General features: G+C 40.0%; 2 protein-coding genes across 4 annotated transcripts; one reads left to right on the forward strand and one right to left on the reverse strand.

Annotated features, from left to right (window-relative positions):
* Window positions 1-3,948: 3,948 nt before the first annotated feature.
* cks1b (CDC28 protein kinase regulatory subunit 1B) lies at window positions 3,949-6,756 on the reverse strand. Its single transcript, XM_038725185.1, has 4 exons — window positions 6,602-6,756; window positions 6,272-6,339; window positions 5,974-6,101; window positions 3,949-5,181 (listed from the first exon to the last, which is right to left on the reverse strand). The coding sequence occupies exons 2-4, from the start codon at window positions 6,328-6,330 to the stop codon at window positions 5,132-5,134; spliced, it is 237 nt and encodes a 78-aa protein (XP_038581113.1). The 5' UTR covers window positions 6,331-6,339; window positions 6,602-6,756; the 3' UTR covers window positions 3,949-5,131.
* Window positions 6,757-8,787: 2,031 nt separating this feature from the next.
* pbxip1a (pre-B-cell leukemia homeobox interacting protein 1a) lies at window positions 8,788-19,708 on the forward strand. 3 transcript variants are annotated; one of them, XM_038725476.1, is made up of 11 exons: window positions 8,788-9,110; window positions 9,941-10,068; window positions 11,197-11,281; window positions 11,425-11,492; window positions 12,252-12,888; window positions 14,425-14,658; window positions 15,038-15,061; window positions 15,457-15,500; window positions 15,683-15,778; window positions 15,936-16,116; window positions 16,282-19,708. In XM_038725476.1, the coding sequence occupies exons 2-11, from the start codon at window positions 9,997-9,999 to the stop codon at window positions 17,307-17,309; spliced, it is 2,469 nt and encodes an 822-aa protein (XP_038581404.1). In that variant the 5' UTR covers window positions 8,788-9,110; window positions 9,941-9,996; the 3' UTR covers window positions 17,310-19,708. The 3 variants fall into 3 exon arrangements, with proteins under 3 accessions (XP_038581404.1, XP_038581402.1, XP_038581403.1); XM_038725474.1 differs by lacking the exon at window positions 8,788-9,110 and adding an exon at window positions 9,141-9,353; XM_038725475.1 differs by lacking the exons at window positions 8,788-9,110; window positions 15,038-15,061 and adding an exon at window positions 9,143-9,353.
* Window positions 19,709-20,152: the final 444 nt, after the last annotated feature.

Genomic DNA, 20,152 nt, shown 5'->3' on the forward strand with positions numbered 1-20,152 from the left:
AATTAGGCTGATGAACTGGTTCATTATTTTTGCTGCACCTAGCTATTCTGTAAATACAGATTTAGGTTTTCATTTACCTTTAAGGCTTCAACAGGAACCAGTTTTCAGCATGATTCATACATACCTCTGGCAGACGCTCAAGCTTTTTTCCACCTTAGGCATCAAACATCTTATTCTGCCCACCACACATCTCTGGATCTCAGCAGGAGGCTCAGATTGCTGACCACCACAGCCTAGTGATTACCTCGGCAACATTTCCCAGAAAATCTCCCTGTGATTCACAAAACATTTCCTTCCTCCATTACCCGTGACTCCCAAAGTTGTGCAGTTACTACCCGCGGTGTCTTGACTGTCTCCACAAGCTCTGCTTGCACCCACTGTTGGTGTGTGCGCATCTGGGACACACCGACTAACAGATTTCCTTTTTTTAGATCACATTAAAGAAATGTTTTTACAAATGTGAGAAAAATGGAAAGCATAGATTAAGTCTTAACATAAACATTTTGTTTACATTTTGTGTTCAATGCAGCATATATGCAGAAAGCCAACTGAATTCATGTAGATTGTAGCCTCCTTTTTCGTAGTTGTGTTGTACTGCCCTCCACAGTCTAAAGTGTGAAACTCTTTTGGGCTTTGTTTTTAACATCCTACTGTAGTTTGGAAGGGGAATTTTAATTTTTGCATTCAACCGTTTGGTCTCACTTTTGATTATTAGTGTCTAGAAGCATTCAGCCTGAGGCAACTGGACATGCTGGCAAACAGGAAGTCTTCTTTCATTTACATATTCTACAACCACAAATAGTATAGTAAGACAAATAAGCTCTAAGACATTTATCCCTTTTGGGGTTGGACTAATTTGAAACAAACTGACTATTTTTGATTGCTAAACCATTCTTATTCTGAACATTTTACTCTTATATTGTACCTGAATTATTACGGGGCATTATTTTAAAAAATGACCAAAAAGACAAGAGTCTACTCGTCTTTTCTACTCTTTTATACATTTAAAACATGTCGATATTCATATAACTTTTCATAGTACAAGCAGTACACGAAAGTTCAATATTGTGGAATGGTGTAAAAGGGTAAGTGTGACGCATCTGTCTTAATAACATGGCCAACATACACCATGATATAACAAAAGAATTACCAATTGGTACTGTATACCTACTCTATATCCCACAGCAAAAAATAAAAATAAAAGGCAACCGGTTTACTCCAGCAGTGGAATTGAGAAGCGATGAGATGACAGACTGCAACACTGGGACCCCCACCCTGATGAAATGAACTGAGTACAGTATCACCTCTCCTCTCTTAACAGCCTCCTCCAGCTTGAAGTTCAGTGAAAGTATTACCCCACTTTTTGTCCCACTTGCAGCAGCCCAGCCTCAGCTCCCACAGCATCCATGTTTTATGTAAACTGGAGGTGCTACTGCTGAAGCAATCTTTAGAAGTGAACTACATTAATTACTTAAATGTCCGCTTATAAATTGCTAAAATATAAACAGTAACTAAACCTGAAACATCTGACAGAGAACTTACAAACATTTTGTTTTGTTTTAAAAAGCTAATGTGTTAAAAATTAGAACTGCAACTAATGATTTTAATTATCCTGTCGATTATTTTCTCAACTAAATTGATTAGTTGTTAGGGCCATTTTTTTTTTTTTTTTTTTTTTTTTTTTTAAATGTCAGTGTCTCCCAAAGCCCAAGGTGACATCCTTAAGTCTCTTTTGTCCACAACCCAAATATATTCAGTTTACTGTCAAAGAGGAGCAAAGAAACCCGAAAATATTCACATTTGAGAAGAAGTTGAATTCAAAATATGGACTTCTTTTTAAATTAAAAAAGATTCCAAGGAATTCATTGCTTATTTAAAAAGTTAATTTAATAGTTGACAACTAATCAGTTAATCTACTAATTGATTAATTGTTGCAGCTCTACTGAAAATGCAGTGGTTCCAGCTTCAAGTGTGAAAATTTACTCACTTTTAGTCTTATATATAAAATATTAAACTGAATATAATTTGGTCTGCGGGTCAGACAAAAACAAGACATTTAAAATGTGTCAACTTTGTGAAGACTTTACAGACCAAATGATTAATTAATAATAAAAAAAAGATTGGATAAAAGGGAGATAATGCTGGTTACAGCCATAAGAGGAATATTACATTTCAAATTCTTGCTTTAGTCAATGTACAGTGGCATGTTTGTGTTTTAAGTGGAATAATTTGTTGTGCCATTTGCTGTTGTAACATTTTTATGAGCATGTGGCTGTTAAAGAATTTGGCCTCTTACTAAGCAACTGTTGCAGCTTAAGTTAGTTCATAGACAACTTGCAGGGTTAAAAGAGGGCTAGACACCTTTTTAATAATAAGTCTTAGAACAAACGTTAATTTATGTAGAGCCGAATAGTGTTTGACACCTGAACCAATATAACATATCCTTTCAATTACGTTAACCTCAGTGTTTGTTACTGGCTGTTCGTTAAACCGGCAGTACAGCAATAATCCACTAATCGTTTACACAAAGTATAACTTAAATGTGTGGCAGATGCTGTGCCTGCCATCATAATGACTTGCCCATCCAGTAAAACATTTTGTCCATTAAGCGCAGAGACATTTACCGGTAGATGAGACATATTGCACATGAAATGGGAGACAGTGGAATTGTTAGATTGGCAACATCACAGTCAACGAATAAGAAAATCAAGAGTCCGGTCAGTGCCAGACAACAGATGCAGTATCAGTGTGCCGCTGGAAGAGCACCTACTGTGCACCACAATCACATTCATGAGGTGTGCTGTCTGGCATACACAGCCGCGTGTTTTGTCAGTTCACAGCTTCATCCCAGCAGGGCTCACATTATACTACGACAGGTATGGTGATGTTGCCCCACACCTGATTATTGTATACATGGCCAGTTTTGGCTCACACTTATTCCAGTAACACACACATGTTGAGTTGTAATGAAGCTGTGAATACATTGCTAATCGCTTCTGGGGTCATCCAGGAAAGTAGTACATCATTAAAAGCGGTATTGGACCCCCAGGGGTCCTTGAGGGGATTCCAAGGGGTCCCCAGCAAAAAGGTTTCACTGCATTTCCATCCATAACTAACACAGAATGTATCGCTATTCTGGTCATGGGTTTCATGATCCAATTTGTCAGTTTAGGGGTCCTTCACATGAAAACGTTTGCAAGCCACTGATTTAAAGCATTGTTGCAGTAGGACTGATTGAATTTCCTGTGAGGCTTCTTCACAGATCACACCCACAAGATTTTAAGGATTAAAGCATGAGACCGCATGCGTTACGTGACTTGTTTCAGTCTGCATAGTAGGTGCACGTCAATTCATTTATTCAATGGTTACTTCGTCCAGCATGGATTCATCATGCCATGCAGCTCATGAATTAACAGAATAGTTGTTGGTGTGATCTAATCGCTTTTGAAAACAGGCAGTCAGGAAGGATGCAGAGAAGTAGGGGTGATTCCGGTCACATTTCCCACACACACACACACACACACACACACACACACACTGTGTGGAGATTAGAGAGACAGAGCCACTATGATTCATGTGGTGCAATAAAACAAAAGTGAGCTGATGCTAGCAAGACTATTTTGCCAACCTGAATTTTATTTCAAAAAAAAATCGCCTGCGTTGTTAATAAAGCCATTTTTTACTGGGTTAAGGATAAACTTGGGAGGGAGTGACAGAAAAAGTTTGGGAACTATTGAGTTAAGTAAATGTTTCCATTTCGATGCAGCCATGTACCGTTGCATTGCAAGAATGGGGCGTCGTCAATTCCACACCCCCATCTTTGTAATTTAATATTCGGGTGTTATAGTCCAGTGACTAAACAAGGTCAAACCTCATCTAACATACGTTTAAAAAGGTACAGGATTTTGTCAAACACCCATTTCATTTAATCAAAGACTGAATGCATCATAACTTTGCCAATATTGATTTTTTAATAATTCTGAAAGGTAGAACAGCTTTATACCTACACGTGTAATACCTGACAAAAGGCACAAGTTCACAGAACAACTTTTCAAGGCAATATTTTAGCCTCAGTGACAGCAGAGCAGCTCAGCATGTGGTAGTAAAAAGGGAAAAGAAGGTACACAAACATGTCAGAGTGGGTAAGTATTCAGGAGTTTGACAATGAGTGTCTTAATTCAATATTCCATATCAAAAAGAAAAAACCAAACCCACACAACCCATTTCCCCAACTTGTCATTCAATGATCCAGATTTATTCTATAAGCATGTTTAGGGTAGTGTCTGCCATCTATGCTATCAACTGCCCCCCCGATTTAATTTCAAGTGGCGCTTTAATCGTACAGCAGTTGCAAACTTCCAAAACTGCCAAAACCCAAGTCCACACTAATAACATTTAAAAATCATTTATTTCAGAAAGGGCAACACATTCATAAATACTGAGCAGCTCACTGGTACAAATCAGACTGTTGAAAGGGATCTGTCTGAAGTAGGCCAAAGCTAATATAATATGCCCTTATGGAAAAAGGGATCAAAAGTAGTTTCTAGGAGACTCCTAAAGATGCGGCTTTCCATACACATGACAAAAATTGTTAAATGCCAATTTAGAGGCCATTTAAACCAAGCAGCAACATGTCACTTAAAACCGCAATTTGATGTTCTAGAGTCAAACTTCATTTAGGATCCAACTATTCTGTCTGGTTTGTATTCTGACCCGAGCTTGACCCAGAGTCCACTCCCGTTAGAATTACTCAAATGTTTTGAACAGGTTTCACTCTCCACATCTTATAACAATCTAAAAAGCTGAAATATCCAAACAGGTTCAGCAAGTTGGACAGATAGGTAAAGTCAAAAAGACAGTAAGATGATTTGAAGGTCTAGCAGACAGCGTGTCGCTGTGAACACATGAAGAAGTCTTTTCCCTAAGAGAAGGGTGAGGATTTTCTTTCTTCCATCAATGTATACTCCACAACCACTGTTCATAAATGTGATAGTCCTTCTCCAGGTCCAACATGATCAGCCCAAATCACCTACCACACAAGAGCTTGGTAGTTGACAGCATGATCCCTAGTCGAGTTGATCTGTGGCACATAAGTAGGACTGATCTTCCAAGGACCCAGAGAATCTCCCCCTTATGATTTTTGGCTGGGCAGAGGGCGCCGGAACAGCAAGATGTGCGGCTCTGCGGGGGAGGGGGAGAACAAGGTACACAATATATAAGCAGAGATAATGATACTGAACGGCTGTGATGCTTGATTCCTTGTGGGGGAGCTTGACTCCTATTCCATTATGAAGGGTGCAGCTGGGTTTGACACCTGCCGTCCATATGCTTGTGGTCACCAAGTCTATTGAACCGTTTACCACTCATTTGTACCAACTCCTCAAAAAAGGTGTAACTTTATCCATTATAACATCACACTCCGACAATAGACTTTGCATTTTTCATCTTGTGTCTGAAAGATATCATGGTGGGTCACCATAGCAACTGCGCCAAGTAAAAGGAAGGGGGCAAAAGGCTCCAACTTTCAAATTACCATGTATACTTCTAGATTAGAATCCCATTTTCACACTTAATCACAACAAATGCATTGGGACATGCTTATTTAGTATGGTAGTGTACATTTATGAAACCCAATACATACATACTTAAGAATCTAACATTACAAATAAAATTTTCCATCCCGTACCCAATCAGGTCCGTCTTGTCTACTGTCAGTGTCACCAGTCCCCAAAATCTCAGTCTCAACTCGTGGGTCACCGATACTGACAGTGAAACTAAGTTACCACACCCACAGGTGTCCTTTCATGAATGATAACTTAAGCACACATGCTGAGTTTTCATCTCTGCAGAGCACAGCAACAGAAAGAGCTACTATTTAGATATTCATATGTTTAGGACTTCCTTGTTTACTACTGGTATCTTTTCAAGTAGTGTTGAAGACGTTGTCCCTGTTCTGGCAACAAGATAATATACCTGGCTGGTGGATCATGTAATGCACCCATCCTTGGCTCTGCTGGACCCCAAGGTTCCTCCACTCGGTCTCCGACATCAAATGGGTCTTGGGTACACGTTTCGCTATTTCTTTGGGCAGCATCACATGCCTGTAGACAAACCAAATAAATATAACTACGATGCATCGTGTTACATAACTGACGACAGTTTCGATACAATGCCACCACGGTAAGATTATTAAATTCGTCTTAAAACAACATTAACACTGACAAAAGTAAAGTACATGGTGTAACTTAGACATAAACATGAGCCTACACACCTGTACTCGTATTTCTCATCGTCGTATTTGTCAGAGTAGTAGATCTGTTTGTGAGACATGACAGGAACCTGGAGAAGTTTTTTGTTTTTTTTTAATTAGTCAACATTTAGAATCAGATATAAAGCACATTTGGCTAAACATTATAAAGGCAAACGCGACAGCAACCTATAACGTTAGTTTGCGTCGCTAAGCGAGTGAGGCTAACAGTTAGGCTAACGTTGCTCAAGTTAGCCGAGAGCGAGCGTTATCTTTGACAACTTACATTTATGTAAACACCAAACTAGATGTTTCTCCTGTTGTGCGATGCAAACACTTAGGTTTCAAAGTTACCTTATATGATTGTAAAAAATATCCTGATGGTGGGGGGAAAGTCAATTACTCCACTTCTTTTTGCGTCTAAGCGTAGCGAGATGTCCACTCCTTCTTTGTTTCCCTCTCGAATGTTTGCAAGCCCGCTTTTCATCGTTCAAATAGACAAAGTCATATCCTATTGGTCAATCGAGCTAAAGAACTCTCTTACCATTGGTCGGTTCTGTCTGTCTCAGGATATCTGCGTAAGTGCAATGGAGCCTTCTAATTGGTTAGCAAAGAGTCCCCCCCAACTTGTCTTACAGGAAGTCTGCAAGACAGTCAAGCGAAACTGTCCATCCATCGTCAGCCGCTTATCCTGTGTACAGGGTCGCGGGGGGGCTGGAGCCAATCCCAGCAGACATCGGGCGAAAGGCGGGGTACACCCTGGACAGGTCGCCAGTCCATCGCAGGGCCAATCGAAACTAGACATACTTAAATGTTGTTGCATAACCAGTGACTGTTTTCACTGCATCATCACATTCGTAGATTTTATGTGTCTTTAGTGAATTTTGACAATGGTTGCATTAGAAAAACTCTTAGTTCTAACGCTCTTAAAGCTCTTAATACAGCCGTGAGTTTGACACTGTTTTGTAAGGTCACAGTATTAATATTAATTATATATTATATTAATCAAAGAGACAGAAAGGATAACATGATTCTTTCAGAACAGGTAAAGTTGGACTTCTAATGCAATGGCTTCCATTTTAAACTGATGACAACTTTGAACGTTTTTATTTTCTTTTAAGATCGGCTGATGAAAAATTGTAATTAAAGTAAATTACAGTAAAATGTCCATTAGTTTCAATTTACAACAACAAAGGGGACTGACAGTCACAGAGTCTGACTGTAATACTGAGGATCCATAGCCATACCAATTGTGAAAAGTCACTAAATAAGCCACATACTTAGCTCATGTATTGTGTACACTTCCCTTCTTTACTTGTGCTTTTCCTTTTTATGACACTTCTACAGTTAATAGTAACTTTTCAGATTGTTTACAGATGTCACATACAAAATGAATATGCTCATCTTAGATAGTGTGAAGCTCTGTTAGATATAAAATGCTGCTTACACATTAATGCATCAGTATACTAATAATTAAACATTAAAAATAATATACAGAATAATATTACACTTGCCATACCTTTACTTTTTGCTTCCATTTAGGAGTGATATATAACACTGTGGTATGTCTATTACTCCTTTATGTAGCCTGAAATGAGTCCATCTTACACCACTGCAATCTACATATAAAATAATTTATCTGGAGCCATAGAGACTCCATTTCTCTTTCATGGTGTTATTTCATGTTTGTGTGGGTTCTCATTTCAGAAATGAATCAGAATCAGCTTTATTGCCCAAGTTTGAGTATGTACACATACAAGGAATTTTACTCCAGTTTTAAGTTGTTCTCATTGTACTTACACAAAGAACAGTTTACAAGATAAAAATAGACATAGCTGAAAACAAGGAAAACAGAGCCGAACAAAGATAAATATAGGCTATACAGTATATAAAGCAACAGAGACAAACACCATACAATATCTATACAAGTCAAATGTTGAGTAGATTGTAAACAAACACAAATAGTGCAAAAGAATAAATATTGAATGTGTAAAGCACTAGATTACTTTATATACATGAAGTGGTTGGTTATGTACAGCCTATATGCATGCAGGTCTGTGGTTAATGGTTGAAGTAGCCTATATTTATTTGTCATTTTACAACACAGAGCTGCACAATGAAAGTTGTAGTAGGCCATATATATGAAGCATGCAGAGTTTATAGATAGTGATACAAGCATGTTAAACTGTAAATATATTATTATATAGGCCTATAATTTGTACAATAGGCTACTAGTGGATGTTTTTGTGTTACAAGGTTAGTGATACTACATCACATATGCGCATTTGTAAAAGTAAATGTGCCTCTCACAGACAAAACACTTAACAGACTCTAATTTTAGAAGAAAATAAGCCAGATGATGAAATAAATGTCCACACAGGAGCAACCGGAGAGAAGGGGTTGTCCGCTGTGTTAAGTCCCGCAGTTCAAATATAGCTCTGCAGACGTGTCAGTGCACTGCTGGTCCTGGTAGCCTCTGCCCTCCGTATATATAGCCTATGTGTGTGTGTGCACGCCTGTATCTTGAGGGATAGGTTCAGAAACTGTATTATTAAAAACCATGGGGAAGGATCTGCGTCCATCACCTTCCACGTTCACCTGCGGGCGTCAATCATGCTGGGATGTGCGTCGTTTCCCAATCTGACACGACACTTGTATCTGATTGGTCCAGCTTTGCTTCAGGGGTGGGAGCTCGGTAGCCTCTGCTGAAATCCCATTGGGTGGAAAGCGCCTTGGTTGACGTGACGCAGCTTGGAATTCCCAAAGTTCCCAAGTTCAGGGGAAGAGAGGAGCGTTGTTCATACTAAAAAAAAAACGTTTTGAAGGGGAAAAACAACGAGCGACTGAGGTGTAAGCAAGTGGGGTAAATAAACCGTCTTCTTTGTGTTTAATTTACAGTCGAGCAGGTGTTTATAGCGCTTGCGAACATTTGGGCCTGATTGAAAACGCGGAAGAGTGGGAGTGGGAAAAATAAGATACTGCCTACCATCCTTTGTTTACCATCACGAGTGAGCCTTTAATGTGGTTGCCACAACAATCATAGCGTCTTTATTTAGTTTCTTACATATGCGAAAAAGAAGCTTTGCGCACATACTGTTGTCGACAAGTGAGTATTAACCGCTGCTTGCTAGTTTCTGGATCAATGGACTGCTCGTGTCTGGGGTTTTGACCATTTTTGGTCATTTAACTGCCACACAGATTGAGTGAAAGGAAGGATCTGAATGAATGGTTGGCTGGAAACAGCGGCGGCGGTGAATCCAATCAGTTTCTTCTGTCTGAACCCTTTGTTTTACTGCGCAGCAGTGTAGTATGGATGCCACTACACCGTTACATAACTTGCATCTACGACGATCTTATCTTTATCCAATGCGTTCGCTATATTAGGCCCCAAACTGTAACGTTTTGGCATCATTGTGTCCTCTTACAATGCTATCTACATAATCACCACTGAAATACTGCAGAAAATTACACCTAGATTGACATTTTGTGTGTATTTTTTCACATCGTTTTGTGTATTTTACATGTTCAGAACTGTGCATACGTGAAATTTAGGCCATTGACCTACATTTAACTGTAACAATAACCAGGTTACAGTCAGATTATTACATCTAGATCATTTTATTAACTCCCGTAAGGCGTATAGTGTATGCTCCAGACAGGTTCAATGAAGCACGTTTCTGTCGTCGTCTGCAGAATTTCATAAAGCTGAATCTGCACCGCGCTGTGCCAAATTGAGCCTGGAGAGGGCGATGTCTGACAACAGCAACAGCACAGGCAGCAGCGGATCCTCAACCAACAGCTGGACCCTCCTCTCCCCCGAGGTGAGCCAGAGAAACCGGCTCAGTAAACTCTGCTTGAAGCTCTGTATGCCTGAATGTATTTTGGAGGAATGTTATTTGTCTTGCTCAAGACATAGAATTTCATTTAAAATAGAGCTTACCGCAAATGTAAAGTACCAAAAAGTGGTGGAAGAAGTACTCAGAGCATTCATTTAAGTAAAAGTAGCAATACCATAGTGTATAAATCCTTTGTTACAAGTCCTGCATTCAAATTTTTACTTAAGTAAAAGTATGAAAGTGTTAGCATCAAAAGTACAGAATTACTCATTAGGCAAAATGGCTAATTTCAGAATAATGTGAATTATATTATTGCAGCTGGTAAAGGAAGGGCTTTTTCAAAAAACTATAAATACTTTCTGATAGTGTGTGGATTTCACCAAGTGATCAATATAGTCTATCTTAACCTATGATAATACATCATCATTTATTTGTTGACTATTATTATTTTGATCTATTAATCTGGATCTGCAAAGTAACTATAGGTATTAAACAAATGTAGTGGAGTAAAAACTACTATATTTCTCTCTGAATTGTTGTGGAGTGAATATAAAGTAGCATAAAATGGAAATACTCAAGTAAAGTACGTGTACATTGTACTAGTAAGTATTGTGTACTTTCCACCACTAGTACCAAATGATGACCCATTTGTCAGATACTGTTATGTCTCGATTTATTTATGAATGTGTAAGGCACTGGCTCGTCTCTTCTTCCACAACTATTGTCTGTTCAAGTTGTATGTGCAAGTATTTGTGGAAGACTGTATGTCTGTTTTTGTTCACCTCATTTATATCAATGAGTGTAGACCTAACATGACAGCTGTGTATGCATGTGTAACGATGACATCGGACAATAAATGATTATCAAGTATTTCAGAAATCATTATGGGAGAAATCTGACTCTGTATCTACTTTATTGTTACTTAAGACAACAAAATGGCACATCACACGTTAAACACGAAAACAAGATATATTGTCGTGTTTTCTAGCCTGGGCTTGTGTGCATGTGCATGCATGCTTGTCTTGGGTGTGCTGTAAATGTCAAGGGCAGTGTTACCAATGAGGTTACTATAGATGGTGAAGCCTGATCTCCTGGGATCTTCTCTCGCCGCAGGAAGCTGCCATTGAGAATGTTGGGTTGGTAGACGATGGCACAGAGAGCCTGGGTGACGTCCCAAGTCTCTCTGAGGAGGTGACAGGTAAGTCAAGATCTGTGGGTACTGGTTGAAGGTTGTGACGTAAATAAGAATTGACTTTTAAGGTAGAAAAGGTTGCTTTTCAACCTAATCTTTGGTTTCATGTTTTAGTCTTTTTGACAAGCATTGTTTGAATGTTATTTCAGGAGCTGCTTTGGAGTTCAAACCAAGTGACATGTCAATAGAAGCTGTCCTGTCTGAAGAAGGCCACCAGGTTGGTATACAATAAACTATGCAATTATCCAATCAAGGCTTGTGTTACAAAAATAAACAAAGTCATATTAAGATGACAAAAATCCCCCTACATCATATTGAAATTGGGGATGTATTACTGTGTCTAATTCCTTGTTTGATGTTGTATTTCTTTCTTATAGACCTCATGTTCTCACTTTCTGCCCACATGTAGACAATGTGACGATATTAATTTCCAGCATAAGCGCAGTCGAGTTTGACAGAACACTTCAGATGTTAAACATCAATTTCATATCCCTGCCTTTGTTGCCACTACCTCAGAATCAGGAAGCAGCTCTCTTTCTATAGTAATCATTTTACAGCCATGTTTAAGAACCATACAGGCTGAAATGTGTCACACAAGTTGTTGTGTAGCGATACACTGAAGGTAGCCTCTACTGAGGTGTGATGATTTTAGCCATGTCAGATGTTTTTTTCCCACTCACCTTACTGAAAACGCAACTGCCTCAGTCTTATATTGCCAATGCCTACGCTTAATACAAATTGAGAAGTTGAGACCTGTTCTCTTCAAATTGTCAGCCATCACTCTGGGCAGCATAGGAAGCCATTTAATGAAAGAGAAGTACTGCAGACAATGGGAAATGGATGAGCCTGAAAAACAAAATGATACCACTTTATCACAAAATAACACCTTGATTGCAATGAATATGACAAACAAAGATTACATGAAAGTATAAAAGTATTCACAGATAAGTTTCTTTCTTACTGCCCTTACTTCTAGGTGTGTCAAGAGACTTCTCCAGAGTCTAGTGAGGGTCCCGTCCCTTCTAGTCCAGCCCAGATGAGTCCTCTTCCACACATCTCTCTTGACCCTCCAGACCTCGACACAGAGAGTCAACCGCCAGTCATCCATGACATCGTTACTAGCTCCCCCAGTGACAACGAGCACCTAGGAGCCACACCCTTTGTCACCACCATTGATTTGGGGGCTCCGCTCGATATTCCTGCTGCTGAACTCCTGCCAGAGGAGCCTGAGGAGTCCTGCTCTGCTCCTCCCCTGACAGAGATCCCTGTCACTGTAGAACAAGTGCTTGACATGCCTGCTGATAGTGGGTTGATTCCTGCCAGCCCTGCTGGGGAGAGTCCTGTCTTCCCTGCTGAACCTGAGGTCAACATCCCCGCAGAGACCCTTACAGCCGCTGATCCTCCCTCTCATGTTGAAGCTGATATCAGTTTTGCTCCAGAGAGTCCAGAGCCGCCAAGCCAAGTCCCGGAGAGCCTGCTGACAGAAAGCCCCATCAGTGATAGTCCTGCACCAGAGACTGTTGGTTCAGTAGGGGCAGAGGAAGAGGCAGCTGTGGAAGAGAAGATGGAACCATCTGAGACAGTGACACAGGATGAGAGAGAAGAAGAAGAAGGTATGGGATCAATCTCGATCATCGCAATGGGTATTAGGGATTTTTTGTACTTTAATTTTTGATTTTTTCTTATAAAATGTATAAATGTATGCTTTCAACTCTTCAGGCCTTCAAAAAAATTTCAGATGAAACAATGAGAGAAGGAAACGGCACAGTTTTGTTGGGCTGCTCATAACCCGCGTCAAACCTAAGGCCGAAGTCTGTGACAATAGTTTCAAGTAGACATTGCTCTGTTTTAAGAGGTCTCCTAAATTTATATAGACATTCCTCTAACAACACTAAACATCTCTACTTTCTGTTAGCAGCCCATAGAGACCACCATGGTCAATACACTGTACACCCCTGGCAGTTTGGCCAGTAGTTGTTGCGAAATCTTGCTCTGCATCATAGTGTTGGACAAGCCCACATCACCATCCTCACGCTTCATTACTAGCTGGACAAAAGCCCCCCAGAAAAGACGTATGATAGTACAATAAAACAAATGCCTGACAGGAAGGTTATACAGCATGTCAATGAAACAAGAAAATGCAATAGAACAAAACAAGTAAACAAATAATCCATCATTCATAAACACCAGCTCAGTTAGCACTGGAAAAATGGACAGCAGAGTCCTTTCTGACAGTCGTGGCTAGAATATCCTGAAAATTAGTTGCTGGGTTCCTACTAACCCCCCATTTATCTCATAATCTGTGTATTGTGTACAATTTTTCTCTGCTGGCCACTGGTGGGCTATGTGGTAATATGACTAAACAAAAACTAATTTAAGAATATGCACCATATAAGCATATTAGCTGAAATAATGAGGGCTTAAAGCTAGATTTTGACACAGGCCTCCTCTTTAAGACAGGGCCTTGATATCAAGTAATAAAGCAAGACAAATTTAAAGACTGGGTCTGAGGCTCCACAGCAGTTAACAGCTTTGCCCAGTTGGTAACTCATCTCTGGGGAAAGTAAGTGGTTTATGGCTCTTTGTAATTAGTGCTAGTCGATAGAAGCAGAAAACGAGAATCCTCTTGCAGAAGAATTGGTTAACATGTTTCTTATCTGTGTCACTCTAGCAGCTGGAAAGTGATTTATCAGAATGACACTGAGGCGTACGCCCCGCTAAGAAAATGAAGAAACCCCCATGCATGAAATTACTGTTTTTGTAATTTAGTGGGAAAATGTCATCCAGTGCCACAAGCAGCAATGACTTTCTGTCAGCCTCTTTTCACATGCTGTTTACACATTGTTGTGTTTTGCTGTTCATGTATTCACTTAGGTTTTTGGTATTTTGTGTGAGGTAGTCTGCCAGTAGATAATTATGATTTTGGAAATATCTCCAGTTCTGACACTTTTCTAGCTAAAGATGTCGGGATGATTTGTTGAAGTGGCTCACGGCCACATTGGAATACATGTGGTTTAACTTAAGGCTCAGAAGCATTGTCTTTCACAAAAATACACTATAAAATGTGACGCCACTCTGCTGTCTTGCCATTGCTTTTTGAATTTCGTGTTTCATGTGTTTTCCTCATGCTATATTTCACCCTCCCTCAGCGCCATCCAGTAGTTTTGATTTGGGCGACACAAGCAGCTTTGATGACGGACTGAGGAGGAGGAATGCTCCATCCTTCGAGGCACCAAGACCAAGAACATCAGATGAGGAAGACGAGGAAGAGGATGTGGAGTTCAAGCTGGCTGAGAAGAAAAAGGAAAAGGCATGGCTCTCCTTGAACAAATGCATTGCGGGAGCTCTGATCCTGCTTTTCTTAGGTTCCCTCTTCCTCTCAGGTAAGTTCCTCTAACACCTGACTAAGCCTACTAGCTTGCTTCCGCTTTCATGGTCAGTGCAGTAAAATTAAAATCATGTTTATAATATTTATTACCTAATAAAGATGCTTATGTTAGAAATATCTTGAAATGAAAACTTGTGCTTACTGCACAGCATCTTTTAGAAATCAGATCACAATATGCGCACCTGCTTACACCTGTTGCATCAGAGGTTTAAGTTGTAGGGTTCATTGTAAATATTGTCAAAAAATAACAGTATTACACATTTGACCGTAATACCAGTATTTACAAATTACATGCAAACATTTATTCCCAGTTGTCAGCAGTGGACAGATGTCTGTTTTTAGATTTTGTCGACTAAGCTGTACTATGTCAACAGGTTTCCTGTCTGACCTGGATAATGGTAGGTCCAGTACTAAAGATAAGACAGCAGTGTAAGCTTCTGCGCTAGGTGGCTAATGCTCAATAGCTTGTCCAAGCGCTTATCTGGCCTGACACTTCATGCAGTGGCAGCAGAAAATGGCTAATAACACGCATTCTGACTTGTACAGCAACACTCTTTATCACTGTGTGGAAAGACTCTGGATGTTGAGGGTGCTTAAGTTGGTGGCAATTTGCTTGTTTAGGTAAAAACTATCACAATTTTGGAATGGAATAAAAATAAATAATAGAGCTTTTAGAATGCACTTCACAACAAAAGCATCTTTTGCTATTGTAAAATAGCTCGTCAGCTGTTTCTCAATAAAAATGCCTGTTGTAAGACTTGTGTGAAAGATGTGTTGTTTTCTTGTCTGACAGGTGACTTTGACGCCTCTAATCTGAGTGATGGAGAACAAAGCCAGGTCTGTTCCTACCATCGCTCACTTCCCTTACTCAATCTCAGTGTTATATGTTGTCCAGCATTTGATTCTACTATAGAGTATTATTTAAAGAAAACTCGAGTATTATAACTCTCTTGCAATGCTAAAGATAGGATTATTTAAAAATATGTTTTTTATTCATTTGCGAACGATATTCAATCCAGGACTGGCTTAGCAGTGATCCACAGGATATGAAAGAGCTATTGGATAAACTGACACAGGAAAACCAACAAATAGCTCAGCTAGAGGCTCAACTACAGGTCAGTATAACAGATAGATTGATGCTAATGATGTTGTTTTATCCTTCCATGACGTTTTAATGCACTGCAATATAGACGGCGCATTTTTTTAATACATATTTCCTGTTATTGTGAAAGTTGTGCAGAACCCAGGTCCCTATTTGTCTTTATGTCTTAGTCTCAAAAAGAAGAACTCGACTCAGCTCTGATGGCAGTAGCAGCGAGCGGTGATGGAAAGCGTCAAGCTGATATGGAAAAAGAAAACGCGAAGCTGAAGGAGGAGCTGTCATCTCTGCCTGAGCTGAAGAAAGAGCTGGAGAGTCTGAGGGCCAGGGTGACCGAACTCAGCCAGCTCACAAGTACGATTGTGCAAACGTGAATTAAATCTGTGCTGCTGCATATTGAATTCAGTTAATATTTAATGATTTGATAATGCATATGGACAGGCACTGTGATATAAAATCTTTTGACCATTCTGATCTGATTAACTACCAAAACAATAATAACTTTCAAATCTTTCACAGCTGATGAAATGCCTCCAGCCACCTCAAGCTCAGCCCCTCAGTCTGGTGACCAAGATGGTCAGAGTAACCAGAAAGCAGATGGACCTGAGAGCAGGAAGGAGGGAGGAAATCTGAAGGAAGAACTCCAGAGGCAGAAAGGTCTTTTGGAGGAGAGCAAGAAGAGACTGGAAGGGATGAAAAAAGATGGAGGCGGAAGGAAACGAGTGAGGGATAGTTTGGAGGAGATCCAGAAGACGCTTTCTGAGAAGGTTGAGATGTGGAGTAAGAAGAAGCCAGAGGAGTCCAAATGGAAAGGGAACAAGGGCAAAACCAATGAGCGGGACCACTGGAAGAAGGAAGAAAAGAAAGAGTGGAGAGGAGAGAAAGATTTGAAACACAGAAAAGAGGGAGGATGGAGGGACAAAGACGAGAAGAAGGAGAAGGAGTGGAAGTCTCAGAAGCAAAACTCTCACAAAGAGGCGTGGAGGAAACACCAGGACGAGTGGGAGAGGAAGAAGGTGGAGCGCAGAATGGACAGAGAGGAGAGGAGGAAGGAGAAACCGTGGCACAGCCGGCCTGGTAAGAACTCCCATGACCATAATGAGCACCAGCATCACCAACCCCAGCCCCGTCAGCCTCATCAGCACGACCAAAACAGCTTCTGGAGAGACCAGGAGCAGAAGCTCAGACGCAACGTCCGACCCCAGCTGGGCTGCAGCTCTGTGGAGGACTGTGCCAGCAAGGAGGGGCTCTACCCAGTGGAGCTGTCCGAGTTTGAGGAACTGCTGGAGGGCTACCTGAGCAAGCTTGAAGGATCGTCATCTGAGGGCAAGGACAAGATCATGAAGCTGACCGCCGAGTTCTTTGAAGACGGCGTGTTTATCCACGACAGGGTTCTCTTCAGTGACTTTGCGGAGGACGTGGCGGATATTCTGGAAGACATGGTGGACATTTTGGAGGATGGTGGACGGAGGGACGACGACTCCCTGGAGGAGGAGATGGAGGAGTTTGAACGAGAAGCCCTGTGGAAGTTTGCCGCCACAGCTTAAACAGACAAAAAGTGGAAAAGGAGTCAAAAACAACACTAAGACACAGCACAAGTGGTGTTTTTTTAGGACATGTCTTGCCTACATTCTCCTCTTCAGAGCTGTAATTGTAGTAGCTTCTGGTACAGAGTGGTTGTGCCTCTCATAAACGTGTCCCTCTCAGTCTTTAATTATAAGCTAGACTTGTACTTGTCATTTTGGACTTAGTTATTGTTACCTACCTCTGTCAGGTCATGCTTCTAACGCGAAATCCTTCAGTAATGTGTTGTGCGGATTTTCTTCTGCTGTATAGTGTTTTCTCAATGCGTAGTGCATGTTGCAGTTCATGATGTAAATTCAATTTAATAATTTAATAATATTCAGCTCACACAAACAAACTGAGCTTGAAAGAGATGGTATTTGCAAATAGCACCAGCACCAGTGCAGTGGTTAAATATATTCATACAATTCTTACAGTATTAGATAAGCTGTCATTTAAAGAAAGACATGTTAAACTGACGGTTAAATACTTTTCTGTCATTTGATTCTCTGACCTCTATGTGAACACAACCTGCCACTCAAAACAGGTTTAAACAAATGCTGAGAAATATTTTGCAGATACCGTTTGCTTTATTTCAGGTGTAACTGTCAAATCCCAGAGGATGAGATCCCAGTTCAGTCCCAGCCAGTCCAGTTTTGTGTCAGCAGCTTTTTAGTAGATTTGGGCAAATGCACACGGTGCAATTTGAGAGCCCTGGGCATTTGGTTTCTCGGTTTGACAGACTTTTCACCACAGACTCCCAACTGTCAGATTGGTGAAACGTCAGTGCTGCTCAACAGCAAAAAGCAATAGGACAAAGTGATAGCCATAGCTAAATTCATGACCGCTAAACCACTTTAGCACTTTTCTCAAACATTCACATTTACATCAACATTTTTCATCACTTTTCACTTATATTTGTTTTTTAAGACCATTAGTTATCTAACATTTCTTATAATGTAGCCATGGGGACCTCCAGTACATGATGCTGGGTATCCCAGAGCATTCACAATGAAGAAAGTTTAGAGTTGCGTGATCAGTAGTAATCTCCGAAGTGTTTCATTTAATGAATTTGTTAATTTGCCATAAATGAGATGGGCAACCGAAACAGTATTTCTTTTTTCCACTGTCCTCTTATTTTGTTAGCAGGTTGATATGCACAGTGATATATAGTATAGAGTTATTTGGTTCAAGAAAATGAAGAACATTTTAAGTGGAATGAGCTAGACAAAGCCACGTCCATTAAAGCTGGGGTAGGCAATTTATTTCAGAAGCATTTTTTGTTATATTTGTTGAACTTGTCTTTACAGCCCAACAATAATCAATAAATCAAATGCTCTGACACATAAGAAATCTGGTATCTGTGGCTTTCACAGGACTGTAATAAGCACTGGCCTGCCTACCTACCTGCGTGCAATCTGACCTTGCACTCACTGCGCAGGTAAATGTTTTTGGAGGAGTGGCTCTGAAGGGGGGTGGGGTTTCTTCAGTTGGATACTTTCAAAATCTAGCTGTCTGGCTTCTCCAGCATTCCCTACCCCAAGTATTTCAAAACTGCTTTGCTACGGTCAGGTACTTTGAGACAAAATAATTATTTGTTGTTTGTTTTGTTTTAGTGTTTGATTCTAGTCATATTTGATGATGAAGTGTTCCCTCTTCGGGGTGGATGTGAAGTTCGACAGATAGTGATTGTTGGTTCTCATTTTTCAGCAGTTGAAAGAAGCTTTGAAGTGTTTCATGTTTATTTATTCAGTCCATACACTGCAACTCTTTTCCTTATTTTTTTACAAGAAGAACAAGAGACTGTGTCCCGGGCCACACATATTGAATGTGCGAAAATGGTGAAGTTTTATTTTGGTTTTCAGAAATTTAGTTTGCCAGCTACTTCTTACGTGCCTTTATTATTATAAATGTGTAAAACTGGACAAGAGATCTTCAATTTCAATTGCTTCTGCAAGATTGAGAAGAAAAGGAGTTTACACCACTTGCAATGTAACTGCTGTTCATAGGGCAGAGAGTGAATGTCATGGGGTTTACACATGAAGTGTTTTTTTGTTAAACATCTCCTGCTGTTTGTATAGAGACATTTGTTTTGAACGTTTTTAGACCAAAGGGATCAGAAGAAAGTCTAATTTCAACAAATGAATACTTTAATGAAACACATAAGTTTAATCAACATTTAGTTATTTTTGTCTTCGTGGGACAACAGTAGGGCTCTGTGCTTACTTATAATGTGGGAACTGGCTCAGATGTGCATGTAATTGATCCCTGGACAAATATATTGATAAATCTGGATCATTTTTATTTTTTTCATCATCAGTTATGTCCTCTTTTGGAAGGTATTTGTTAATTTCAATAAATGTTTCACCATTAAATATGTAAAGTTTGTCATTATTGAAATGCTTCAGCTGATTCATATATTAATTAAAATTTGTACTGAAAAATGTACAATGATACCTAGCCACGTGTGACTTGTGACATCTGACTCACACTCTCACAGGACATGGAAGTGTTGGCATGACAGGCATCTATTATCACAACTGTGATGCCAGACTAAAATATTTACATCCAGATTAAATACTCAGAGCAGAAGCTTACACGTTCACAGGCACGAACTCCCTTTCAGCCTGTACGTGACACATGAACCAACCAGTGTGTTTCTGTCATTGGCCTGAAATGCGGATGAACAAGAATGTAAGCAATGATTGAGAACAGTCATTATGAAACTGCAGAGGGAGCTTGTCATTCTTTGAATTCTACAAACAAGTCACCTAGCAAGCATTTCTGTATTTTTTGTACTTTCTTTTTTACATTAAAAAGCCAGATG

Source organism: Micropterus salmoides, unplaced genomic scaffold (genome assembly GCF_014851395.1).
Source record: "Micropterus salmoides isolate LMB-PRFRI ecotype aquatic unplaced genomic scaffold, ASM1485139v1 Ms_hic_scaffold_17, whole genome shotgun sequence".
In the NCBI taxonomy this organism is placed as follows: domain Eukaryota; kingdom Metazoa; phylum Chordata; class Actinopteri; order Centrarchiformes; family Centrarchidae; genus Micropterus; species Micropterus salmoides.